At 50.1% G+C, this 27333-nt stretch overlaps 1 protein-coding gene and 1 non-coding gene across 2 annotated transcripts; one reads left to right on the forward strand and one right to left on the reverse strand.

Annotated features, from left to right (window-relative positions):
- TKT (transketolase) lies at positions 1-27036 on the forward strand. The gene is made up of 14 exons (XM_007526164.3): positions 1-215; positions 11513-11630; positions 12494-12607; positions 13292-13389; positions 16868-17059; positions 18159-18277; positions 19167-19360; positions 19886-20050; positions 23700-23856; positions 23968-24098; positions 24212-24295; positions 24386-24479; positions 26380-26502; positions 26776-27036. The coding sequence occupies exons 1-14, from the start codon at positions 109-111 to the stop codon at positions 26949-26951; spliced, it is 1872 nt and encodes a 623-aa protein (XP_007526226.1). The 5' UTR covers positions 1-108; the 3' UTR covers positions 26952-27036.
- Positions 13887-14072, reverse strand: LOC132542183 (U2 spliceosomal RNA). Its single transcript, XR_009553302.1, has one exon. It is a non-coding gene; the product is annotated as a U2 spliceosomal RNA (small nuclear RNA).
- Positions 27037-27333: the final 297 nt, after the last annotated feature.

The following is a 27333-nucleotide window of genomic DNA, read 5'->3' on the forward strand; positions in this document are numbered from 1 at the left end:
CGAGTCCCGGGAGTCTTAAGGCGCCACTGCGCGGGCCGGGCCTGGCCTCTGCCTGTGTCGCTGGCCTCTGTCTGTACCGCTCGTCTCGCCGCTGCGCCGCGCCGCACCATGGAGGGCTACCACAAGCCGGACCAGCAGAAGCTGCAGGCCCTGAAGGACACGGCCAACCGCCTGCGCATCAGCTCCATTCAGGCCACCACGGCCGCGGGCTCCGGGTGAGCGCGGGCTCGGGGGCGCGGCAGGGAGCGGGCGAGGGCTAGGAGCGTTTCCAGGCCGGCCGCCGCCTTCCGGTGCTCGGCCCCGCTTCCGCCTTGTGGGCCGGCCGGCTGCGCCTCCCGCCGGCGCTGCAGTGCGTACCCGGGCTGCGGATTCCCTCCGGGTGCACGCTCTGCGCCTCTGGGTTGCACCAGGGCCCAGGCTCGTTGCACCTCTGGCCGGTTCTGCAGCGCTCGGCCCGGCTCCAGGCTACCTCAGGTCGGTTCTGGCTGCAACAGGCCCCGGGCAGCTGCTCCTCTTGGCTGCACCGGAGCGCGGGCCCGCACGTCGCCGAGCCACCGTGGCAGTGCAGTCTCCCAGAGCCAGCCCCAGCCCCAGCCCCCTCGGATTTCCTCAACAGCAGGCCGCGTCCCCCCACTGCCTGCTTGTGGGGCGCCTGCTTTCTTGAACACTTCTAGCGGGGAAAATGAGACCCGATCTTCCTCTTGTCGCAACCTGTCCCTGCTACACCCTTGATTTGGGGTCTTAATCTGGAGCCAGGCGGGGAAAGTGTGGCGCGCGGGGGGGGGGGGGGGGGGCGGGGGAGGGTGGTGGCCACGTGGGTGCAGAAACTAAGGCGAAGACTAAGGGCTGACCTGAAGAGGAGGTGGGGGCGGGGCGGGGCTAGAGGGTCCATGTTCCAGGGGCCTAGCAGTAGTGAAAATGAGGTCCTGACCTCCAGCAGGTGCCTCCTCCGCCCCCCCACTCTGGCTCTGTAGATGGAGACTGCTAATCCCAAACAACCTCTGAAGGTGTCTTGTAACAGGGACAGCCTGAGTGGGGCAACTCTGATGGGAGGAGAGTGGTCACCTGTGCCCAGCTAGTTAAGAGATCAGCCAAGGACTGACTCCTGAATGTTTTCTTCTTGTAAAGTGGGAACACGAATAGTTCCTACAATGTGAGTGCTGCCACCCGCCCTCGTTTCTAGGAACCTTCTCAGTCAAGTTGTGTGTTTAGAACCAAGACAAGACTCTCATCTCTAGCTAATTTCAATTAGGCCATTTTCTTACTGATCAGTGAATCTTATTTTAGGACCCTACTGGTGTGCAGTATTCCCCTCCTGCCTACCCACCACACACCTTTGTGGGTTTCTTTTGGGTCTAGATTGGCCTGGAGAATCCCCTTCCCAGACAGGTGATCATATTTCTCTTGGTGCCCCCAGCCCAACCTGGCACAAAGATCTGTACACCCAGTGTTGCTTAAAGAGACACAGTGGTTGCTCAGCTAGCTGGCACTGCAGACACACCTTCCAGGGCCAGCCAAGACCTGCAGGCAACTCTGGGTCGTCAAGCAGGTGTCCCTGGTGTGATACAGCACCCTTGCGTGCTGCTAGTGTCTCTGAGAGTAACCCTTGAGGACAAGTGTACTGTTTTGTCTTCCATGAGATCACTGCTCAGCTCTGGGTTATGGTGGTGTTGGGGATTGAACCTGAGACTTTGGAGCCTTAGGCATAAGAGTCATTTTGCCTCACCACTGTGCTATCTCCTTAGCCAGACTGGTGCTTTTCTGTGCATGTTACATGGATGAGGAAACTGAGGTTTGTAGGGGAACTCACTGGAGCCCATCTTTGATGATTCCATTCTCAGAGAGATCTGCCAAGCAGGACAAACAGACAGTGGAGAGAAAGGGAAAGGCTGGGAGCACATTCTTCTTTGGAAGAAATGAAATATAATAGAGATCTTAAGTGAGAGGGAGTGTTGGGAACCTCCTTGGGAAGGTTGTTAAACTGTGACTTCTGCCTAGAATAGATAGTGTGTGTTGACAGCTGATTTACATTCCTGCCCCCACTGGACTCAAAGAAAGTGTGCATTTGCAAAAAGGGAAAGGGCTGTAGAGTGTGTGTGTGTGTGTGTGTGTGTGTGTGCATGTAAAGATATAGCAGTGAGACACTAGAGGAAACTTGTTTTCAGAGGGAAGTAACATATTCATGCAAGGCCTGTCACAAGAGATTACAAAAGGCATTTGCCAAGAATGAGTGGCACAAAGGGCTAGGAGATAGCTCAGTAGGTAGAGCACATGCCTTGCCTTCCCTGATATCCTGGGCTTTATCCTCCATATCATGGGAACTCCACAGATAGTGCTTTAGTATCTTTTAAGTATTTCTCTCTTTTTTTTTTTTTTTTACCTCCAGGGTCATCATTGGGGCTTGGTGCCTGCACTACAAATCCACTGCTCCCATTCCATTTTATTTGGTAGGACAGAGAGAAATTGAGAGGAAGGGGAGATAGAGAGGGAGAGAGAAAGATAAACACCTGCAGACCTACTTCACCACTTGTGAAGTATCTCCCTGCAGGTTGGGAGTGGGGACTTAAACCCGAGTCCTTGCACTTAGTACTTTGTGTGCCACTGCTCAGCTCCCTCTTTTTCCTCTAAGGGGATAGAATAATTTTTTTTTAATTAGACTGGAGAGGCAATGACTAATCTTACACATTTGAGGCCTTCAGTCCATTTCCTGGTGGTATGTGAAAAACCACACAAGGAAAGATGCTTAATTGAACTCTATAGATGAATCTGTGAAATCTGTAAGTGGTAGGGTGGTTTAGTGTCTCTTACTTCTCTTGGGTGGTCTGGTGGTAGCATAGTAGATAAAGCATTGGACTCTCAAAGAAGTCCCAAGTTCAAACCTCAGCAGCGCTTATACTAAAGTGATTCTCTGATTCTCCTCTCTGTCCTCCTATGTCTCTTATTAATAAATAAGACCTTACATAAAGTCAAATGAAAATGGGAATTTTTTGGTTGGTTCCTTAGAGCAAAGGCCCTGTCTGACCAGTAGTCACACCAAAGTGGCCATGTGTGGGGCCATGTGTTTCTTTTTCTCTATCTCTCTCATCTGTCATCTTTTGGGCTTCACTGCTCTAGGCTGACTTCCTTAGATAGCAACAAAGAGGCAGAGAGAGAGAGACCATAGCACTGAAGCTCCCTTCAGTGTGGTGGGGGCCAGGCTTGAACCTGGGTCTCAAACATGACAGAACAGTATACTATCTAAGTGAGCTATTCTGCCATCCCCAATCAAGTGTTTCCACAGCTCCCCACAAGGACTGAAGCCAGATATTCTGTGAGGACCCATGCCATCAAGCTCAGAATTTCTTAGTAGCTTTCCATGTGCTGTGTCAGCTCATCTCCCATGAGGACACTGTCCTCTGTGTCTGGGGGCTGGGCATGGAGGCACTGCCCTCACAGAGGCCTCTTTGTCAGGAAAGTACCCACAGTGCTCCCTGCTCATCCTCTACATGCTGAAGGAGCGATAGCCCAGGTCCAGCTCACCCAGGCTGAGAAAGAAAATGTAGGGCTGGGCAGTAGCTCACCTAGTTGAGCTCACATAAGAGCCTGGTTCAAGCCCCCAATCCCTTTCTATAGGGGGAAGCTTCACAAGCAGTGAAGCAGTGTTGCAGGTGTCTCCTCCCTCTCATGATCTCACCCTTTATCAAAATAAAATTAGAAAAGAAAAGGGGCCACTGGGAGTAGTGGAATTTTCATTGCAAAAACCAAGCTCCAGTGATACACCTAGTAGCAAAAAGAGGAAGGGGAGGAGAGAAAGAACAAATAACCCTGTGGCCTTGTCAGACTTGCAACTGAGGCTGATGACAGTCCCCTAGCTCTCTCTGACCAGATGGAGACATGACTAAGTGTCATCTCAGGGCACCTCAACGTCAGGCCTGGTTTGGGGTGTGTGTGTGTGTGTGTGTGTGTGTGTGTGTGTGTGTGTGACTTTAATAGGTCCTTAGGGTCCTGATCCATGGCTCAAGAAGACTGGACTCTACTTAAGCACTTTCCTAAGCAGCTATGTCTTGGTCACAGTGGCCCTTGCCAACCCAAAGTCTGTTTCCCTGTCTTTTTTTTTTTTTTTTTAGGACAGAGAGAAATGGAGAGAGGGGAGAGGAAGACAGAGTTGGGGAGAGAAAGATAGACACCTGTAGACCTGCTTCACTGCCTGTGAAGCTACTCCCCTACAGATGGGAAGCCAGGGGCTTGAACCAGGATCCTTACACCGGTCCTTGTGCTTCGCGCCATGTGCAGTTAACCCACTGCGCTACCGCCTAACTCCCCCTCAGTTTCCCTGTCTTTAAAGGAAAAGCTCAGGGGCCAGGTGGGGGTGCACCTGATTAAGCATGCACATTACTGTGCTCAAGGACCTAGGATCAAGCCCCCTACCCCCTCCTGCAGGGGGAAGCTTTTCAAGTGGTGAAGCAGGGCTGCAGGTATCTCTCTTGTCTCTTTTCCTTTCTATCTCCCCCTTCCTCTTGATTTCTGACTATCTGTTCAATAAATAAAGATAATAATAAAAAAATTAAAGCTGGAAGCAAGTGGTAGTGCACCTAGTTGAGTGCACATATTACCGTGCACAAAGATCCAGGTTTAAGCCTTGTAGGAAAGAAGCTTCACAAGTGGTGAAACAGTACTGCAGTTTTCTATTTATTTATCTATCTATCTCTGCCTTCCCCTTCCCTTCCAATTTCTGTCTGTGTATCCAAAATAAATCTTTGAAAAGGAGGGAAAAAGAGAGAGAAAAGCTCATAGATGGGTGGTTTTCAAACTGATCTCCCAGAGTGGGCCTGGGAGTGCAGAGGGTGCCAGCTCTGGGGTTCTGCGCTGCCACACACACCCCACTATAGCTAGCTGAGGAATTGGGGAACTGGGGTGGGGGGGGGGTTGGTTAAGAACTGGTATTGGAGAACTACCCCTCAGCACCTCTCCCCAACCCACCCCTAACTGAGGCAAGAGCAGAGAGCCGTTGAGATTGCCCCAGCAGCCACTGGGTTTCCCAACCCCCTGTGAAGGCAGCTGGCTGAGTGCCCTCTGGACTCAACAGGGCTGCAGGTCAGTGTTTCTGGAAGCTGAGGAGTAGTAGGTGGGCTTAAGTAGTAGTAGTGCTTAAGTAGTAGGTGGGCATGACTCCCTGGAAAGGCTGAGACATTCCTATGGCTGCACAGTGGCCTTTGTTATAGCTCTTACCTGGACTTTGCCTCTGGAGCTTGTTGTTACTAGACCCTGAACCATCAGAGTTCAGAACTTCCTCTTTACCACAGGCTATCTGCCCTTGGTGCCCAGAGCAGCCTGCCATGAAGCTCTGCTATCACCCTATACCATGAAGCATAGTCTACTCAGTGGGTGTGCTTGGGGAAACTGGGGTGAGGGCCAGCCTGGGCTGGTAGACGGGCCAACACCGCTGAGGCTTCTAGCTCCAAAGTCAGTTAGCACCAGGGAGTGTGGACACTTGAGACTTCTTCTGGGCTCTCAGCATCTCTTCTCCTTTGAAAAATACTCCTTTAGAGGTCGGGGTTGGGGGGTGGCACAATGGATAAAGTAAAGTGTTAGACTCTCAGGCATGAAGTCCCCAGTTATGTCACCAACAGCGTATGTACCAGAGTTACGCCTGGTTCTCTTTCTTTTAGCTTTCTCATTAACTAATAAATAAAATTAGGGCCTGGGTTCAAACCTCCAGTTCCCACATCTGGGGAAGGGTCAGCTTCAGGAGTGGTGAAACAGGGCTGCAGATGTCTCTCCCCCTTCTCTCTCAATTTCTGTCTGTCCTAACAAAAAGAGGGTTACACTTCCACACAATTCCCACCACCATAACTCCATATCCAACCCCCTCCCTTTATAGCTTTCCTATTTTTTTATTTTTAAAGATTTTATTTATTTAATAATGAGAAAAATAGGAGGAGAAAGAAAGAACCAGATATCACTCTGGTGGTACATGTGCTGCCAGGTATTGAATTTGGGACCCCATGCTTGAGAGTTCAGTGCTTTATCCACTGAGCCACCTCCTGGGCCACAGCTTTCCTATTCTTTATCCCTCTGGGGGATGGACCCAGGGTCATTATGGGGTGCAGAAGGTGGAAGGTCTGGCTTCTGTAATCGCTTCCCTGCTGAACATAGGCATTGGCAGGTCAGTCTATACTCCCAGACTGACTTTTTTTTTTTTAATCTCTCAATGTAAGAAGCAGAGCATCACTCTAGCACATGTGATGCTGGGATGGCACTCAGGACCTCATGCTTAAGCGTCCAACACATTATCCACTATGGCCTCTCATAATGAGGCAGAGGTAAGACTTCATCTTTGGTGTGTGAAGAACTGAACTTCTGTGCTGTGTGCCAAGCTCTCACACACAAGGAGAAGATGCCTGCTTGTGGTCCAATTTAGTAGGTTGGTTTTTGGATTGGCGAATACTGTTACCATTAATTAAAGATTTGTTTAGGGAGTCATGTGGTAGCACAGCAGGTTAAGCGCTCATGGCAAGGACTGGCGTAAGGATCCCAATTCAAGCCCCCGGCTCCCCATCTGCAGGGGAGTCACTTCACAGGTGGTGAAGCAAGTCTGCAGGTGTCTGTCTTCCCCTCTCTCCATTTCTCTCTGTCCTATCCAACAATGACGACATCAATAACAACAACAATAACTACAACAATAAAAACAAGGGCAACGAAAAGGAAATAAATATTTTTAAAAATGTAAAAAAAAAAAAAAAAAAGATTTGTTTAGTTATTAACAAGAAAGAGGGAAGCAGAGTATTATTACTCTGGCACATGCAGTGCCAGGGATCAAACCTGTCACCTCATGGTCTGACCATACTAGTCCAATGTGCTGCCCATTGGGCCACCTCTCAAGCCACAATTTCTCCTTTATGTAGAATAATTTATAATTATTTTTTAAAGATTTGTTTCTTTCACAAGAGAGCTAGGTCAAAGCATCACTCCAGCACCTGCAGTGCTGGAGATGGAATCCCTGGGTCTCCAGAATGCAAGTTCTGTACCCTGCCTGTTGGGCCATTTCCCCAGCTTTGGAGGCAGAAATCTCTTTTGTGCTTGTGGGCTCAGAAAAAGCTGCCAAACCATACTAGGTGGGAATGTTCTGTTTCCCACAGCAGGGGAAACCTGTTCTTCCTTAAGTCTGGTTCTCATGTTCCCTTCATATTGTCATGAAGAAATAAAGCTCAGCAAGGTCATGTTCCCAGGGTCAGCACCCATCCTTCACTCACTAGTGTGCTCACCTGTGCCAAGTGCAGCTCACACCTCCGACCTCTTGGGGCCTGAGTTGCAGCAGGAAAGAGAAGTAGTAAATGCCCGATAGAGTTAGGTTGGCGGCAATGTGAATGATGGGGGAAGAAGAGGTATTTTAATATGGTCAAGGGAGGCTTCTAGGAGGTTACTTGGTACAGAGATCTGAGGAAATCACCTGAAGTATGGAATAAGAATTTCCAGGAAAAGGCCAGGCCTGGTAATTCAGGGAACAGGAAGGACAGAGGTTGCCTCTGAGGTTCACCTCTGTCCCAGAATCTTGGGGTTCTTGCCTGAATAGTTAAATAATAAATACATGTATGGAAAGAATAGGCTGCAAATAGCATACCCATTATATATAGCCTGTATGTACCTACCACCAGTCTTGACTAAAATGTCATAGTTCTTCCCCATCCCTCACCACAAAGAACTACACCTTGAATTATCATTCTGTTGTCTTGCTTGTAGTTTAATTGCCACAGGGTTATTGATGGGACTTTATATCAGGCTCAACCTGACGCTGTTAACTGGCTACGGAAGAAGGGCAAACGCTAGAAGAAGAAGAAGAATTGATGGGACTTGATGCTAGCACTGCAAATCCACTGCTCCTGGTGGCCATTTTTCCTTTTTTTTTTTTTTTCTTTCCACTTTTATTAAATAGGACAGATAGAAATTGAGATGGGAGGGGGAAATAGGGCGAGAGAAAGAGAGATACCTGCAGACCTATTTTAACTGCTTGTGTGTTCCTGCAGGCAGGAAGCAAGGACTCAAACCCAGATCCTTGCACATGTGTGTTTAACCAGGTGCACCACCACCTGGCCTCCTAATTTATTTATTTTTTCACCAGAGCAGTGCTCAGCTCTGGCTTATGGTGGTACTGGGAATTGACCTCAAAGCCTCAGAAATGAAGATCTGTTGCATAACCACTATACTATCTCCCTTATAATATGTTTATTTGTTCATAAAGAACAGGGGCTTCTCTGCTTTCTAGATCTATATGTTTTAGGGTTGCTAGGTCTTGGGGAATGTGCATTTTTAAGAATTGTATATTTATAGGCCAGCTCACCGTATGTGTGTGTGTGTATTTCATATGCATGACCCAGGTTGAAGCCTGGTCCCTACCACACTGGGGGAAGCATGGGTACTGTGATATATTTCCCTCTTTCACTTTGTCTCTCTTTTATTATTATTATTTTTTAAAGATTTTATTTATTTATGAGAAAGGTAGGAGGAGAGAGAGAAAGATCCAGACATCACTCTGTTACATGTGCTGCCAGGGATCGAAGAAAACAGCACCTCATACTTGGGAACCCAATGCTTTATCCACTGCGCCACTTCCCAGACCACTCACCTTGTCTCTCTTTCCATCTGAAAAAAGTTAGCCCCAAGAAGGGAAGCCTTGATGACTACAAATAAAAAAAAAAAAATTGTTTATTTGCTTTCAGTGCCGTCAACCTCTGTGCTGCATTCCCTTTCTGTTGTCTTTGAACACCACACACCTATCTGACCACACCTTTCCCCCACATAGCGAGAGGCCTTTATCTGTACCCTTAGGGCAATGTGAGTTTGCTGGCAGAACTCAGGCGCCAGGTCCTAGCCTCCATTCATTCCTTCCTCTTTAACAGGTTGAACTTAAAAGTGTCTCTTGCATACTCAGGTGCACCAGACTGTCTTTTGTCAGTCCCTGGCTTCTCCCGCAGCCAGCCCCAGCTTGCACTTTAAGAGTTGCAGGTGCTAAGAAATTTGGCTTTTATCCTCCCCAAGTAGAGGGTTGGTGGCTCATGGTGAGCAAGCTTTTCAAGCTCCTTGGGCACTGGGACCATAGACACCCCCTAGCAGTATACCTTATAAGTGGAAAAAGTTGAACGTTGGGCTTGAGTGGCACAATTCAGCCCAGTCTTGGAACCCTGTAGAGAAACACTCCCTGAAAATTCTGGAGTGGGTTGGGGTGCACAGATGGCCCTTCCAAGGACACTTTATTTGTTTGTTTGTTTTAATGTCACTTATTTATTATTGGATAGAGACAGAGAGAAAATGAGAGGGGAGATGGAGATAGAGAAGGAGAAAGACAACTGCAGGTGGGGACCAGGGGCTTGAATCCAGGTCCTCGCAAACTGTAATGTGTGTGTTTAACCAGGGGCCCCACCACCTGCCTTATTTATATATTTTTAAATAAATGCATATACCTTTTATTTGTTTACTTTTTCTAGAGCACTGCTCAACTCTGGCTTATGGTGGGGGGTGGGGTGGGGGAGATTGAACCTGGGACTTCAGAGCCTCAGGTTTGAAAGTCCTTTGTATAACTAACCATTATGCTGTCTCCCTTGCCAGAATCCCTAATTTATTTTACTTGATATCAGTGAAAACAGAAGCCAGACATGGGCCATGAGCCTAACAATGAAGAGTTAAAATCAACTTTTGCTACTTTTTAACATTTTTGTAAATTTTTCACCAGAGCACTGCTCAGCTCTGGTTTGTTGTAAGGGGGGTGGTGGTGGTCGAGCCTGGAGCCTCAGGCACCAGTGTTTTCTGCATAACTATTCTGCTACCCCCAGCCTAATTTTGCCTACTTCCCAACTCTCCTCACAGCTGATCTGCCCCTCCCTCTGTGTCTATGCAGCCTGGGCCTAGCACCTGTGTTCAGAAAGAGCCTGTTCTCCCCTTGCAGGGCTCCCTTCCTGGCAACCAGGTGGCATGTCACCCAGGATCACGTGGTGGCAAAGATGGAGGAGGCTTCACTGCATCTTTCCAGCCTGTTTTCTCCATGGAGATTGACCCACCTTGTCCCTCTACTCTTCCTCCTAGTAGGGACCTGGCTGCCCAGGGGGTGTGGGTGGGGGTGGCTGCCTGGCATTGCAATTCAGGGATGATCTCTGGCCCATGATGGGCACTGGGGACAAGAACTTTCTGGTTGACATCTGCTCACCTCCCTCTTTCAGGTCTAGTGTCTTTTCCCCCTGGCCAGGAGCTCATACACATGGTTAAGTATGAGGTGACCGTGTACTGGAAAGGTGCTACTAAACCAGCATGGACAGTTTTGGCCTATTTCACTAACGTGCCTTGTGCTGGAAGTGACTTACCCCTAACCTGGTGGTGGGGGGTGTCAACTGGCAGGTGGGGGTGGCAGGGAGGCTCTCATGAACCCCAGATGCTGCATGTGCCCTTGGGTTGGGCGCTGGGCATGTGTTAGTGTGAAGGTCCTTGGAGCAAGTGTCTGAGTGCAGGGCCGGGCTGCATGGAATGGGGTTGAGAGAGTGTGTGTGTGTGTGTGTGTGTGTGTGTGTGTGTGTGTGTGTGTGTGTGTGTTGGGGGGGGGGTCGGTTTCTGTGCCATTTCGATAAAACCACAGACCAGGGGATGATAGCATGTGCTGGCAAGACCCTGTCCTCAGCTCAAAGAACCCTGAATATGAACAATGCCCATCTCTAAGGAGCAAACCTTACACTTTTACCTGTGATTCCTCTGCTCAGTAGTTCAAGTTCAGTCATTAGCATAAGAGATGGGGCTGTGTGGAAAGCCTCATTTGTCTGGACCACTGCCCTGGCAAAAAAGGATTGTTAAAACTGTAACCTTTCTGAAAGATGGGGTTATATATTTTGTCTTTCAAACTCTTCACCCAATTGCACTTTCTAGTGGCTCTGGCTCCATCCACCCTTGAACTGCTATCTGAGAAGCTAGCAATCATTCTACTGAGCTTCTAGAACCCCAGGTCCTATTTTGCAAACAACCCACCCTGCCAGTTGAGACCACTGAGAAGTCCATGCTAATATTATTAAGTCCATGAACCCCAGACCCCAGGTCCTGGCCAGGGTTTTAGGACCAGCATCCCAGAGGCCTAGGAAGAGGCTCTGGTCCCTTCTCTCAAGTGGCCAGAGTCCCTGCAGCCCCACCAGGACATAGCCAGCTGTTCAGCTCTGTTAGGGGCCCTGGCCCCAAGGTACCAGCTATGATAAGAGGGGCCTGAGCCTCTTCCTTTCTTAGCTAGTGAGGCCTCAGAAGTCTCTTCACTGCTGGGACTCTTGAGTCTCGGGACTGCCACCTGGGGATGTGTGACTATCCCTCCCTGGTCCCCACTTGCTTGTTCAGCCTCGAACTCATAACAGAGGCCCCTACAGTACAACCCTTGGGGGTGTAGGCAGGAAATGGGACCATTTTGGGGACATGTCTCCCCAGTTCCTGTCCCAGGCTGGGGACTAGCCTTACCCTTTAAGGGCAGGGTCCCAGGCCAGCATTCATGTGTCCTTCTCTCTCCTGGACACAGCCACCCCACATCCTGCTGCAGCTCTGCTGAGATCATGGCTGTGCTCTTCTTCCACACCATGCGCTATAAGTCCCAGGACCCCCGCAACCCACACAACGACCGCTTTGTGCTCTCCAAGGTAAGAGCCTGGCAGGCCTGCAGGGAGGGAACAGGGGACAGGGCAGGAGGAGGCTGGGGGAAGTACGTGGCCCTTGAGTAGTGAGGAGGTGCTGTGACCAGCTACCTCCACAGAGACCCAGCCCCACTTTGGGCTGGTTCCTTCTCTGTGTCTTTCTGGTCTGCAGAGGGCCAGTGAGATAACTCATTTAGATAGTATGCTGCTTTGCCATGTGCATGTCCCAAGTTTGAGCCTGGATCCCACCATACTGAAGAAAGCTTTAGTACTGTGGTTTCCTTCAGTATGGTGTGAAGGAGAAAAAAGGGACAGAGAATTAGTCTGCGGATGTTCTGTCCATTTTGGGGGTTAGGCACGGGCCCAGTATTGTGGCTTTCTGCACGTGTCTGGCAGACCATAGCTGGCTCCTGATGCCACAGGGGGGGAGGGGGGGATAGGCACCCTTCCAGGCCCCTTATGCATGAAACCATAGCCACTGAGCATGCCAAACACCCCTGCAAGCCACCTGTGCCCAGGCCTGGCTGCTGGCCTCTGGCCTCCTGGGACAAGCATGAGGGCTCAGGCATCTTTCCAAGCCCACTCACTTGCCAGGAGCCAGGGCATGGGGCAGCCCGCTGCCTTCCAGGGTTTGGACTGGCCTGACCTCACAGCTGGCTGTCCTGCCCCTGCCTGTAGCCTGTTGGCCTTGGCCATGAGGACACTGGTTTGGAGGAGGCTGGAGAACAGGAGTGGCCTGTGCTTGCTTCTGGAGCTGGGGCGGGGGGGGGGGGGGGGGGTTTGGTGGCCACCAGGCATGGCTGCTGCCATCAAGCCCCCACTCCTCCTCTCTGACCACCTTCCCCTCTTACGTGTCTTGTTCCTGGCAGGGCCATGCGGCTCCCATCCTGTATGCCGTCTGGGCTGAGGCAGGCTTCCTGCCAGAGGCAGAGCTGCTGAACCTGCGCAAGATAAGCTCTGACCTGGATGGGCACCCTGTCCCGGTAAGCGCCCCAACTACCTCCCTGCTTCAGGGAGGGGCAGGGGCACTCCCTGTGGGAGTTGATGGGGAAATGTTGAAGGGTGAGAGTAGCCAAAGGCAGTCTAGGTGGACCAAGCATGCAACTTCCCTTCCCCTCTGGGTTCTCTGGCTGGACACAGGCTTTGTAGAAGGTATCCACTGGGAAATCAGTAAGGGGCTGCAGGGGGTGGTGATTCCTTATCCCCTCCCCAGAATGCATCCCAGTTTGTTCTTCAGGGTATAAAACCCTGTAAATGATTAGAGTTCTGGAGGGGAAGATTTCTCACTTAGTACACTGCTTTGCCATGTGCATAACCCAGCTGGTCCCCACCACACTAAAGAATGTTGTAGTCTCTTTCACCCTCTGTCTCTCCCTAAAAAAAATGTTTGGACTTCATGGGTTGTACTCATACCAATGCTTTAGCCATTGTGGGAGGTGAGATTCACTCTTCCTTTCTCCTGAGCTCATGTGACCCGTGAGGGTGGGGAGGGGGCTGGGTTTTGGACAACACCCATCCATAGTTACTGCCTTAGGAGAAAGTGGAGGTCACACTCAGGAGGAGCCCTCCTCATCCCAGGTCCAGTCTGCCCCTGTGGGTCTGGGAAGCAGGCTAAGGGCACTCTGCCCCCCACTCTCCTATGACTAACTGGCCTTCTGCTGTGACAGAAACAAGCCTTCACTGACGTGGCCACTGGCTCCCTGGGCCAGGGACTGGGCGCCGCCTGCGGGATGGCCTACACCGGCAAATACTTTGACAAGGCCAGGTAACCCCCCCACCCTCACCTGCCCTCAGAGATGGGGGAGGGTGGTAAGAGTTCTTTAGTCCTGTGGGAGTCACCCCCTCTGGCTTGCTCAGAGACACACAGATGCTGATGTGGTAGCCATCCCTTCTTTCTGAAGAGGAAAAGTGCTCAAATGAGTGAGGCAATCCACAAACCTAGAGTCCTTTTGGTGGCCAGTAGGGCCTGGCTTGTGTCAGGAGCCCATGTCCCCTACTATGTGCTCATTAGCTGAGGGCCTCCTCTGTTACCCCAAGCCCAGTATTTGGACACCAGAAGTTTCAGAAAAACCCCAGGCCTCCCCATTAGCACCTGGCTAAATGCCACAGGTCTCAGGACTGAGCCATTTAGCTTTATCTTAGGCATGTCCAAGGTATTACAGCTTCTTGCTGTCATCAAGGGAGAAAGGCACCCTGGGCAACAAATATCAGCCACCGGCTGCATGCCTTGGGCAAGTCTGACCTATAAACAGGGCTCTTTTTATTGATTTGAAAGATGCATTTATGAATGAGAAAGAGGGAGAGAGCTCACCAGAGCATCAAACTTGGACCTCATGCTTGAGAGTCCAAGGCTTTATCCACTGGGCATCTCCTGGACCACAGGTTTCTCTGTTAAACTGATAAGAACAGATACTACACTTGATCTTAGCTAAAAGGCTGAGAAGTGATACACAGGTTTCTCTATTAAGAGATGGAGGGAGGGAGAGGGGCTGGCTACAGGTTGAACAGAAAAGTACTTGCCAGTGGTTCCTTCATGCTTTTACCTCTGGGACCTGTGTTTAGTATTCAGGGCTCTAATGAGCCTCTATGGGCTGAGTAATGACATGGGGACAGTTGCCTCTCTCAGACCAAGAGACACTACAGTCAGTGGGTCAGTGATGGGGGCAGGACTGGAACCCAGGACGCACATTCAGGGTCCCTGTGCTGCTCTAAAAACCTTGAGAAGCATAGGAGGATTGGGGAGCCTTGGGGTGGGAGGCTATCCTGAAGAACTTGGCCTGCAGGTGACAGGAAGAACCAAGGGCTACAGCCAGGGGGTCACAGGCTCAAGGTGACTTCCAAGACAGGTAACGGCAGAGAGCCCAGTGGGTCTCTCCAGCAGGGTAAGCACCTGCTGTGTGGAGTGATGTTAAGAAATGCTCCCCCAGGAGGCTCTCCAGCAGCAAGGAGGGCTTGGGGCCAGGCTAAACTCAGGCCCCTAGGTTATTATACCTTGGGGAACAGAGGGTAGCAGAGGCAACAAGAGATTATCAGGCTGTGCCAGGCCCCTGGGGTAACATCCTGATAGTCATCAGCTTAGGAGCCTCTGCCAAATGACTTCCATTTCACTCATAGATCCTTTTTTATTTAAAATATATTTAGTTATTATGAAAGAGAATTAGGGTACCACTCTGGCACATTCAATGCTGAGGGTATCCAGGACTCCCATGCTTGAGAGTCCAGTGCTTTATCCACTGTACCACCTTCAAGCCTGCTTCCATATTTATTTATTTTTATTGTCTTCATCAGATAGAGATAGCCAGAAATTGAAAGGGAAGGGGGAGACAGAGAGGGATATATATACGTGTGTGTGTGTGTGTGTATATATATATATATATATATATATATATATAGAGAGAGAGAGAGAGAGAGAGGGAGGGAGAGACCGAGACCTGCACCTCTGCTTCACCACTTACAAAGCTTTCCCCTTGGACCTGGGTCCTTAGGCATTGTAACGTGCACTCAACCAGGTGTGCCACCACCTGGCCCCTCAATACTTATTTATTAGGAAGTACCTGCTCATTTATGAAACGTAAGAGTTCATGTTTTTGTTTGTTTTTAATTGGAAAGTGTACATAAGATAGAGACAACTCAGAGCATGGTCCCACCAGCCATGGAATTCAGCTTTGCCTTTTCCGTTCCTGTTGTGTGAAATAGGGCAGTTTAAACTCAAGACCTCATGCTTGAGAGTCCGGTGCTTCATCCACTATGCCACCTCCCAGGTCACTGAGCTGGCTTCAAACACTTGCCCACATCCTGAATCTCATACCTTTGGGCAGCACAGGGTCAGAGTCCATGGCCTCGAAGTTCCCTTTTGGTGTCTGAGGCTGTGCAGGCCCCACTCTGAGCTGCGTTCCTGGCCCCTTAGAAGCGGGTGGGGCTGGGAAGGCTGCCAGCCAGCCACTTCTCTGGAAGTCCTTTCTAGAAAACTCCTACTCTCCACAGACCTGGCTTAGCCCCATCAACAGGGCCACTTTGGGGGGCTGTGAGCTTTGACCTGCTCCAGCATCTTAGGCCCTGGGCCTTCTCCTGGCTGACAGATGGCAGCAAGGGTGGATGCAGAAGCCCTCCTGACCTGCTGGCCTGCGGAGGTGCTGAGTCATGCTGATAGTGCCCCAGCCCCACCTCTTCTCCAGCCTCCCTGATTTCCACTTTACTGTGTCCCTCCCCAGGAAGGAGTGGACAGTAGGGCCTTGGTAATCAGACAAGTGTTTGCCTTCCTGAGCCCCAGCCCTGTAGCCTTTGAGCCCAGCTCCTTGCATGCTTGGGGCCCACAGCACTCTCTGCTGGCAGGCGCCCCTCAGCTCAGGGCTAGGACCTCGCCACACATAGACCACAAAGAGGTCATTGTATCTCCATGTCTGGCTGCTGCCCCTTACATCTGGGAAGTGGGGAGAGGGCTGTTGATCCCTGAACTAGTCCCCCTCTGCAGGTTAGCACCAGGTTTGTTTGTTTTTTAAGACTGGCAAAGAGGCAGAGAAACAGAAAGACCACAGCACTAAAGCTTCCTTAACTAAAGTGGGGACTAAGCTTGAACTCTACTCATCCATGTGACAAAGCAATGAATTGTCAGCAGATACCAGATCCCAGATCCCATGCTGAGTGGTTTTTGTTTGTTTGTTTTTTCTTATGTCACAGTGCCTTTGAAAAGCCTTGGCTTCAGTGGTTGAGGAGGTGATATAGTAGCTACATTGCTGAACTTAAAAGCATGAGGTCCCAAGTTCTTCAATATCACCTGTTATCAGAGGAATTCTCTGGGTCTCTCATGTTAAATAAAGTAAATGTCTTAAAAACCAAGAGACAGAGGGTAGGGTTGCCTATGCTGAGGCAGACAAGGTCCCTGGGATAGAGAAAGACCCAGGCCCAAGCAGGAAACAGCCTTAGGGCCTGGGGGAAGAAGAACACACCCAAAGGTGCTGGGCTTTGTGGCTTCCCTGCCTCTTGAGTCAAATATGCAATGATTACACACCATTACTCTTGGGTTACCCCAGAGAGGGGATAGAGTAAAGTGAGGCCCTCCTGACTAGATATCTCCCATTTTGGGAACCTGGCAGCCCCTTCTTTCTGGAACTCTTGGCTCCTCCTAGTCTATGGCCCTAGGATGGGAAGCCCTCCCAGACCTGGTGGCTGAAGGACAGGCCAGGAGCCCAGTGGGTCCAGAGGAGGGGCCCTGCCTCAGCACCACTCCCCTGTCCCCTCCACAGTTACCGTGTCTACTGCGTGCTGGGCGACGGGGAGCTGTCAGAGGGTTCTGTTTGGGAGGCCATGGCCTTTGCAGGCATCTACAAACTGGACAACCTGGTGGCCATTCTTGACATCAACCGCCTGGGCCAGAGTGACCCAGCCCCACTGCAGCACCAGGTGGATGTGTACCAGAAGCGCTGCGAGGCCTTTGGGTGCGTGTGGACCTGGGGTGGTAGGGTAGGGCAGGGCTGGGGGACTGCTGAGGGCACAGGGGCTGTGGCTGCAGGCTGAGCCCCATCTGAGGAGGGATTCTTCCTCTGACTCACAGCTCTGAGCACTGGGCAATTGGAATTGAAAGCAATAGCTGAGACTTGTCTAAAGGAAAACAGGCTCAGATGGTATCTCTATGGAACAGAGATAAACACTCAAGGGGTTTCACTGCTCCAGGATGACATTTTTGGGTATAAAAACAGACAAAGATGCAGAGAGAGTGAAAAAGACCACAGCACCAAAGCTTCCTTCAATATGGGGGGGGGGGGGGGCGGGCACCAGGCTTGAACCTGGGTCATGCGTATGGCAAAGCAGCACACTATCCAAGTGAGCTATTTTTCTGGCCCACTAGCTGCTGTTTTGTTAGTAGTCATGCCAGGGGCACCTAGAAACAATATCTTAAGGGGAAAGGCAAGCAAAGAAAACATTACCTTTCCTCTAGAAGTCTGTCAACACCAGTTGTAAGGATTTTGAGCACCACCTCTAACATCTCTGGAGTGAGCTGGTGTGCCTCCTATGGCCAAAGAAGAAGAGAAAGGAAAAAAGAAAGAAACCATCTACTAGAGGGCCCAAGAGTAGCACATTTGATAGACCTTTCCCCCTGCAGGTGGGGACTGGGGGCTTGAACCTGGGTCCTTGTGCACTATAATGTGTGCTCAACCAGGTGCATTACTGCCCAACCCCCCTCGATGTCTGTCTCTATCCTAAATAAATTATATAAAGTCATCTACTAGCATACAGATTGCCCCGGGAAGTTTGCTCTCAGTAGGAAATGAGTAGATTAGCAGTGAAAGAGGCAGTGATAAACTCATCTGGGTTACGTGGGAGAGGAGAGGCACACTCGTACAAAGGCAAACCAGAGGAAATTAAACACTGAAGACAGAGGAAAGAGCAGCTCAGATCCACATGGGAAACACTGGGGCCTCCAGTCACCCAGCTCTCTTTCTAGACTGCAGCCTGGGAGCTGAGCCAGGGCCAAGCCCTGAGGGCCCTCAGTTCTGAGTCTTTGTCCTTCACATTCCCCCCCACCCCCATTTCCAGCTGGCACGCCATCATTGTGGACGGACACAGTGTGGAGGAGCTGTGTAAGGCATTTGGCCAAGCCAAGCACCAGCCGACAGCCATCATTGCCAAGACTTTCAAGGGCCGAGGGATTGCAGGTCTGTGCACCAGTCCTTCTTGTCCTCCAGACTACCCAGAGAGGCACCCACCTTTTGCTGCTTTGATGAATGCTAGGGAGGGTGATAGGAGACCCTGTGCTCCCTGGTCAGTATGACTTTAGTCATCAGGATCTGAAACCAGATCAGGTACCACTCAGCTAGATGACAGGTTCAGACAGAAAGACTTGAGGGGAGTGTGCCAGTTTGGGGTTAGAATTGAGGGGCCCTGCCTGAGCCAGCCCCCACACCCTCACCCCACTGGCACTTGAAGGCCACACCCTGAGTACAAGAAGTAGTCACTTGCCCTTGGTCACATGGATTCTGACAGCAGGGGGCCCAACCTCAGGCCCAGGGGTGGCTTCTCTGTGCCACCAATCTGGATTGTCACACCTGCTCAGAGATAGTCACTGCTCTGTGAAAGCCTGGTAGGGGGTGGACAGACATCCCAAGGGGTCTCTGGGGTACTGCCCTGGCTCAGTGCTTGGGGATGGGGCGGGGTTGTCTCTGAGTGAGACCACAAAAGCTCACAATTTTGAGGACTCCTGGAAGCCTCAATCCTTGGCTTTACTTAGGGCTCAGTGACATCTGGAGTGTCCTCAAAGGAACCCCCGAGAGTCCATTCAGCTTGGGCTTCAGTATCCCTTTCTGATGGTTGACTCCCTCCTGTCTGTTCAGTAAACCGTGTCCCTAGTATAACAGTGTCTGTGTGGAGGTAACACAGAGGATAGTGGAGGCCTAGGTGGCACCCTCACTGGGTGCCTGGTTGGCAGGGGACTGGTCTTCACAACCCTCCTCCCCAATGCCATGAGCTCTGGATGAATGGCCCAGGGCACCTTCTTGCTCCGAGCCATGTCTTACCTGGCCCTGGACCTGTCTGCTGCTCCCACAGGGATTGAAGACAAGGAGGCTTGGCATGGCAAGCCCTTGCCCAAGAACATGGCGGACCAGACAATCCAAGAGATCTACAGCCTGATCCAGAGCAAAAAGAAGATCCTGGCCACCCCCCCACAGGAGGATGCTCCCTCGGTGGATATTGCCAACATTCGAATGCCTACCCCACCCAGCTACAAAGTTGGGGACAAGGTACACAGCTGGGTCTGTGGCTGTACTCCCAGAGGACTAGGAAAGAGGCAGGGGGATGCAGGTTCAACCAAGGAGATCTCCTGGCATGTTCCTGTAGACGGGAGGCTCTGGAGTTAGTATTTTATCAAAGTTTTATTTTGCTGGGCCAGTAGGATTGCTCACTTGAGAGGGCTTCTGCTTTGCAATGCATCTGACCCAGGTTTCAGCCTGGCCCCTACCACACTTGACCTTTCTGTCGTTGTCTGAAAATGTCATCCTGGTGTGGTGAAACTGGCAAAGTCAGAAAAGAAAGGAAGGAGAAAATAGAGCAAATCAGAGCATCACTGCGGTGTTGGAAATCAACTTTGTTTCTGCAAGTCTGGTGCTCTATCCACTTAATACCTCCCAGGCCACCAACTGTGAAACATGCAAGCTACTTACAACCTTGAGAACAGTCTAGATCTTTGAGCCAGCCTCATCTCTGAGCTCAAGCCTTGCCCTGTGTGAGTGTTAAGCATGGTGCTAAGCTGTCCCCACTCCCCACAGATCGCCACCCGCAAGGCCTATGGGCAGGCCTTGGCCAAGCTGGGTCATGGCAGTGACCGCGTGATTGCCCTGGATGGGGACACCAAGAATTCCACCTTCTCAGACCTCTTCAAAAAGGAGCACCCAGACCGCTTCATTGAATGCTACATAGCCGAGCAGAACATGGTAGGTGGGACCAGCCAAGGGAGCCACTGAAGTATCGGGGACCTAGTGTTGACCTTGGCTGTTGGAGGAGCTAGACTAAGCCAGGGACATGAGGTCAGGGAGGGCCAATTTACAGCAGCTGACAGGTGAGAACCGAGGTCTATGCCCAGAGCTTTGTGGCCTAGGGATGTGGGCCAGGGGACCTCAGCGGGCATATGGGGGCTGGACAGGACAGGCTTCCTCTGCAGAGGCCTTGAGTCTGGTGTGTCAGCAGAAGGTGTGTCAGCAGAGGCCTGGGAAGGATGGCTCTGCGTGTTTCCTGCTAAAAATAACATTACCCAGCATACCCAGTAGAGCATATACACATTACCATGCACAGGGACCCAGGTAAGTACAAGGACCCAGGTTTCAGCCTCCATGTCCCACCTGCAGAGGTGGAAGCTTGACAAGAGGTGAAACAGGTCTGCAGGTGTCTACCATTCTCCCTCTATCTCCCCTTCTCTTCGTTTTTTGTCTTCAGGGTTATCACTAGGGCTCAGTACCAGCACTATGAATCCACTGCTCCCGGCAGCCATTTTTTCTGGGTTTTTTGTTTGTTTTAAGTTGGCTAGGACAGAGAGAAATTGAGAGAGGAAGGGGGAGGTAGACAGGGAGAGAGAAAAACAGGCACCTGCAGACCTGCTTCACCACTTGTAAAGTGTCCCCCTTACAGATGGGGGCTCGAACTGGGATTCTTGGACAGGTCCTTGTACTTTGTACTATGTGCGCTTAACCCGGTGCACCACTGCCTGACCCCCTCTCCTCTCAATTTCTCTTAGAAAAATAAATAACTTGGGCCAGGCCAAGTGGGGGCTTACACCTGGTTGAGTGCCCATGTTATATTATAATGTATAAGGACCATGGTTCCAGCCCCCAGGCCCTACTTGCAGGGGAGGAAGCTTCACAAGCAGTGAAGCAGTACTGCAGGTGCCTCCTGCTGTATCTACTGCTTACCTCTCCCTCTTTTTTTTTTAACCAGAGCACTAACCAGCTCTGGCTTATGGTGGTGTGGGGTATTGAACCTGGGATTTAGGAGCCTCAGGCAAGAGAGTCTGTTTGCATAACCATTATGCTGTCTCCCCCACCCTTTTCTTTCTTTTTTTTAATTTAAATTTCTTTATTGGAGAATTTCTCAGTTTTCCATATAACAATACAACCCCCCACTAGGCCCTCTGTCATCCTTCTTGGACCTGTATTCTCCCCACCCATCCACCCACCCCAGAGTCTTTTACTTTGATGCAATACACCAATTCCTATTCAGATTCTACTTGTATTTTCTCTTCTGATCTTGTTTTTCAACTTCTGCCTGAGAGTGAGATCACCCCATATTCATCCTTCTGTTTCTGACTTATTTCACTTAACATGAAATTTTCAAGATCCATTCAAGATCGGCTGAAAACGGTGAAGTCACCATTTTTTTTTACAGCTGAGTAGTATTCCATTGTGTATATACCACAACTTGCTCAGCCACTCATCTGTTATTGGACACCTGGGTTGCTTCCAGGTTTTGGCTATTACAAATTGTGCTACTAAGAACATATGTGTGCACAGATCTTTTTGAATGGGTGTGTTGGGTTCCTTAGGATATATCCTCAGGAGAGGAATTGCAGGATCATAGGGTAGGTCCATTTCTAGCCTTCTGAGAGTTCTCCAGACTATTCTCCACAGGGGTTGGACCAATTGACATTCCCACCAGCAGTGCAGGAGGGTTCCTTTGACCCCACACCCTCTCCAGCATTTGCTGCTGCTACCTTTTCTGATGTATGACACTCTTACAGGAGTGGAGTAGTATCTTAATGCTGTCTTTATTTGCATTTCTCTGACAATCAAAGACTTGAAACATTTTTTTCATGTGTTTCTTGGCCTTTTGGATGTCTTCTGTGGTGAATATTCTGTCCATGTCCTCCCCTCATTTTTGGATGGGGTTATTTGCTTTCTTGTTGTTGAGTTTGGTAAGCTCTTTATATATTCTGGTTATTAGCCTCTTGTCTGATGTATGGCATGTAAAGATCTTCTCCCATTCTGGGAGAAGATCTTTGTTTGGGTAGTGGTTTCTTTTGCTGTACAGAAGCTTTTTAATTTGATGTAGTCCCATAGGTTTATGCTTGCCTTAGTCTTCTTTGTAACTGAATTTGTTTCACTGAAGATGTCTTTAAAATTTATTCGGAAAAGAGTTCTGCCAATATTTTCCTCTAAGTATCTGATAGTTTCTGATCTAACATCCAAGTGGTTGATCCACTTGGAATTTACTTTTGTATTTGGTGAAATACAGTGGTTCAGTTTCATTCTTCTGCATGTTTCAATTCATTGTTTCCAACACCATTTGTTGAAGAGACTCTGCTTTCCCCATTTAATATTCTGGCCACCTTTGTCAAAGATTAGATGTCCATAGGTGTGGAGGCTTACTTCTGGGCTCTCAGTTCTATTCCACTGGTCAGTGTGTCTATTCATGTTCCAGTACCAAGCAGTTTTAATGGCAATGGCCCTATAATACAATTTGAGATCTGGGAGTGTGATACCTCCAGTTCTGTTCTTTCTTCTCAAGATTGTTTTGGCAATTCTAGGTCTTTTCTGGTTCCAGATAAACATTTGTAGCATTTGTTCTATCCTCCTAAAAAATATGCTTGGGATCTTGATTCTCCCACCCTTTTTTTTATATATATTTATTCCCTTTTGTTGCCCTTGTTGTTTATATATATATTCTGCAGGTGTCTTTCTATCTTTCCCTCTCCTCAATTTCTCTGTCTCTATCTTAAAAAGAAATAGACAAGTAAAATGTTATAAACTAAAATAATATTAATAAAAACAAATAGAACGGGGGTTGGGCAGTAGCTCAGCAGGTTAAGTGCACTTGGCGCAAAGCGCAAGGACCATCATAAAGATCCCAGTTCAAGCCACTGGCTCCCCACCTGCAGGAGGGTCCCTTTACAAGCAGTGAAACAGGTCTGCAAGTGTCTGTTTTTCTCTCCCCCTCTGTCTCCCCTCCCCTGTTGATTTCTCTCTGTCCTATCCAACAACATCAATGGCAACAATAACAATAACTACAACTAGGGTAACAACCTGGAAAAAAAAATGGCCTCCAGGAGCAGTGGATTGGGTGAAGGCACCTAGCCCTAGCAATGACCCTGGTGGGGGGGGGGGGGGAGATCACTTTAAAAAATAAATAAATAGGGAGTTGGGCGGTAGCGCAACGAGTTAAGGGCACATGGTGCAAAGTACAAGAACTGGTGTAAGGATCCCCATTCCGAGCCCTTGGTTCCCCACCTGCAGGGGAGTCGCTTCACAGGTGGTGAGGCAGGTCTACAGGTGTCTCTCTTTCTCTACCCCTCTCTGTCTTCCCCTCTTCTCTCCATTTCTCTCTGTCCTATCTAACAATGACATCAATAACAACAACAATAACTAGAACAATAAAAAAAAACAAGGGCAACAAAAGGGAAAATAAATAAAAATTAAAAAAAAATTTTTTTAAAATAAATAGAACATCCCCCGAAAGTGTGGTTGTCAGAAGTCTATACTGGTTAGTGCCCAAGAGGTGGCTGGGAAGGGGTCTGGTGCCTAGAAGCCGTGTGGGCACACGGGGCAGAGGAAGGACACTGCCCAGACATACCTGTGTGCCCCTTCCCATCCCCAGGTGAGCATCGCAGTGGGCTGCGCCACTCGCAATAGGACGGTGCCCTTCTGCAGCACCTTTGCTGCCTTCTTCACCAGGGCCTTCGACCAGATCCGCATGGCTGCCATCTCTGAGAGTAACATCAACCTCTGCGGCTCCCACTGCGGCGTGTCCATCGGTGAGCACAGGGCCAGAGGCATGGGAGGGACAGGCCAATGCACACACAGATGGACAGTCAGAAGGACAGATGTGTGGGGGCCTGACTTCAGCCAATGTTCTGCCCCTGCAGGTGAGGATGGGCCCTCCCAGATGGCACTGGAAGACTTGGCCATGTTCCGAGCAGTCCCCATGTGCACTGTCTTCTACCCTAGTGACGGTGTGTCCACAGAGAAGGCTGTGGAACTAGCAGCCAACACCAAGGTGGGCCCCTGGGGAAGGAGGTGTCTGGAAAGACTTCCCCCTTGTTGCTGGCTGGGGGCAGTGCCACCCCCTGCAGTCTTCTGACTGATTCTCTGTGGTTCCCCCCACACTAGGGTATCTGCTTCATCCGCACCAGCCGCCCAGAAAATGCCATCATCTACAACAGCAATGAGGACTTCCAAGTGGGCCAGGCCAAGGTCAGGGCCACTCCTGCCCTCTGAGACCCTAGGGTCCAGACCCACAGATCTCAAGCCTCACTGTGTCCCCCTGCTGCCCTCCCCCCTCAGGTGGTTCTGAAGAGCAAGGATGACCAGGTGACTGTGATTGGGGCTGGAGTGACCCTGCACGAAGCCCTGGCCGCTGCTGACCTGCTGAAGAAAGGTAAGGCCTGGGAGTTGGGTGGTAGCACAGTGGGTTAAGTACAGGTGGCACTAAGCACAAGAACCGGCACAAGGAACCCGGTTCAAGCCCCCAGCTCCCCACCTGCTGGGAAGTCGCTTCTCAGGTGGTGAAGCAGGTCTGCAGGTGTCTACCTTTTTCTCCTCCTCTCTGTCTTCCCCTCCTCTCTCCATTTCTCTCTGTCCTGTCCAACAACATCAGTAATAACTACAACAATAAAACAACAAGGACAACAAAAGAAAATAAAGAAAGAAAAAAATTTAAAAATTTTTTTAAAAGAAGGTGTAAGGCCTGAGGTGGAGAGGGTTTGAACTGCCACTCAGCTGGGCACTTGTCAGACTGTATCATGACCTCAGGTCTCACCTATTTAAAGATTTTTCTCTCTTCTCTATCTCCACTGTCCCTTTTGATTTCTGTCTCTACCCAATAAATAAATAAAATATATTTTAAAACAACAACAACAAAAAAACTAAACAGGGAGGCTGAGTGGTGACTCACCCGGCTGAGTGCACACATTGTCTTGTACAAGGACCTGCATTCAAAACCCTGGCCCCACCTGCAGGGGAGCACTTTGAGTGATAAAGCAGTGCTGCAGATATCTCCTCTCTCACCCTGTCTCCCCCTTCTCTCCTTTTCTCTCTATTTCTCTTAGTCCTGCCAAATTAAAAAAAAAAAAAAAAAAAAAAAAAAAAAAAGGAGGAGGAGAAAGGAAGGAAAGGAGAAAATAAGGGGAGGTCAGGTGGTAGTTAAGCCCATGTGGTGCAAAGCTTAAGGACCGGCATAAGGATCCCGGTTCAAGGCCCCCGGCTCCCCACCTGCAGGGAAGTCGCTTCACAGGCGGTGAAGCAGGTCTGCAGGTGTCTATCTTAATCTCTCCCCTTCTCTGTCTTCCCCTCCTCTCTCCATTTCTCTCTGTCCTATCCAACAACGATGACATCAACAACAATAACTACAGCAATGAAAAACAACAAGGGCAACAAAAGGGGAAAATAAATAAATAAATAAATATAGAAAAAAAATTAAAAAGAAGAAGAAGAGAATAAGGACCAGAGCATCACTCTGTCATATGTGATGGATGCCTGGGATTGAAGTCAAGACCTCATTCTCATTCTTTCTCTCCCTATCTCTCTCTCTCTCTCTCTCTCTCTCTCTCATTAGTAAATATTTTTTTAAAAATAAGTAAAGGAAGGAATGAAAGGAAGAAATATATGTCAGTCCAGGATCAGTGGAATTGTGTGTGTCCAAGGTCCTGGGTGCCAAACAAAAAAATTCTAAACTAAAATGAGTTTGCCAGGAGTGGTAGAATTGAAACAGAAAAACTCTTAGTGGCATCGACAAGAAAACTGAACTGACATCACCAAGAGTTGGCAGGTGCCAGCTACTGAGGGGGAGAGGGCACATGGTGGACAGGTGTCACATATAGGCCACGCAGAAAAGGAATTCTAAGAGGTTGGAGGAAGGCAGGCAGGAAAGGGCCAGGGCCAGGTGGGCAAGGGAGATTGGCTGTGGTTATCATTATTGCCATTGTTGATGTTGTTTGTTGTTGGGAAGAAGTGGTTAAGTGGCCCAGCAGCCTGACCTATCACTTTGCCAGGCCCTTGCCCTTTCTGCTTGCCTCTGTCCACCTTGTAAGCCATAAGCCGTGGCTGCTCTCCTGGGAGGACAGAGGCTTCTTGCTTCTTGGGTCATATAGCAGCATTTAGCTTCCCATACTTCCCCTGGCTTGTGAAGGTGGCAAGCCAGAGGCCAGACAAATGGGAAGGGAGCTGGCCAGATGGAAGCTTGGCACAGGTGAGCTCAACATCAAGAACAAGGGGACAGTGACAGGTGCCAGCTCACAGACCTCCCTCTCAGCCTGGTCTCTACACTTGTCCCCTCACAGAAAAGATCAGCATTCGAGTGCTGGACCCCTTCACCATCAAGCCCCTGGACAAGAAACTCATTCTAGATAGTGCTCGGGCCACCAAGGGCCGGATCCTCACTGTGGAGGACCATTACTATGAAGGTAATGTCTGGGCCAGGGCAGAGAGGCGGTGGGAGTACAGGACTGGGAGCCTCCCTTACCCTGGCCCCCAGAAGGCAGCTGTGGCCCTGAAAAAGCCAGAGCCATCCCTGGGGAACTTGGTTGGACAGCTGCAACATGGAATAAGTCTCCTGTGACCCTCTAGGAAGCAGTTGGCTATAGGCGGGTGTGAGGGCTGGGAGCTGGGAGCCCCCCACCTCCACCCTCAAGTCATGCCCTCTCACACACACAACCCTCTCATCTCTTCCTTGTTAGGTGGCATTGGCGAGGCGGTGTGCTCCGCAGTGGTGGGGGAGCCCGGCATCACTGTTACCCGCCTGGCAGTTAGCCAGATCCCCAGGAGTGGGAAGCCGGCTGAGCTGCTGAAGATGTTTGGCATCGACAAGGACGCCATTGCACAGGCTGTTAGGGGCCTGGTGGCCAAGGCCTAAGGGTGCACCCCTCATGTTCCCCCAAGGTGCCCTGGGGGACTGGGTTCCAAGAGCTGAAGTGAATATAGGTTTTGAGAAAAATGAATTGGCTCCTGAATTGCTTTTTTTCTCCTGTGATATGAACACAGCCTGAGTGGCTGAGCAGGGGTTCCTAGGCCTGGTGGCTCATGGCCTTTTGTAGTCACTGCTGTCACCATCAGCTGCAAGCCAGCCAGCCAACCTGAGACTCAAAGTCACACTTTACATCTCACTCTCCAGCATCCAGGCCGGGGGCTAGTTGAGCTCTTGCTTCCCAGTGGAGATGCTGTCCACAGCTACCCTACCTTCCTGGAGGCCCCTCAGAGGTGTGGGAACACGAAAGACCAGGTCCAGACTCCAAGCT

The sequence above is a fragment of the Erinaceus europaeus genome, chromosome 12 (genome assembly GCF_950295315.1).
Source record: "Erinaceus europaeus chromosome 12, mEriEur2.1, whole genome shotgun sequence".
Classification (NCBI taxonomy): Eukaryota; Metazoa; Chordata; class Mammalia; order Eulipotyphla; family Erinaceidae; genus Erinaceus; species Erinaceus europaeus.

What these genes read in the sequence shown, in the direction of transcription:
- TKT (XM_007526164.3), top strand. Translation starts at nt 109, where the DNA reads ATGGAGGGCTACCACAAGCCGGACCAGCAGAAGCTGCAGGCCCTGAAG. An exon ending in GCTACAAAGTTGGGGACAAG is followed by an intron (nt 19,361 to 19,885) that starts GTACACAGCTGG and finishes CACTCCCCACAG; the next exon opens with ATCGCCACCCGCAAGGCCTA. An exon ending in CCACTGCGGCGTGTCCATCG is followed by an intron (nt 23,857 to 23,967) that starts GTGAGCACAGGG and finishes CTGCCCCTGCAG; the next exon opens with GTGAGGATGGGCCCTCCCAG.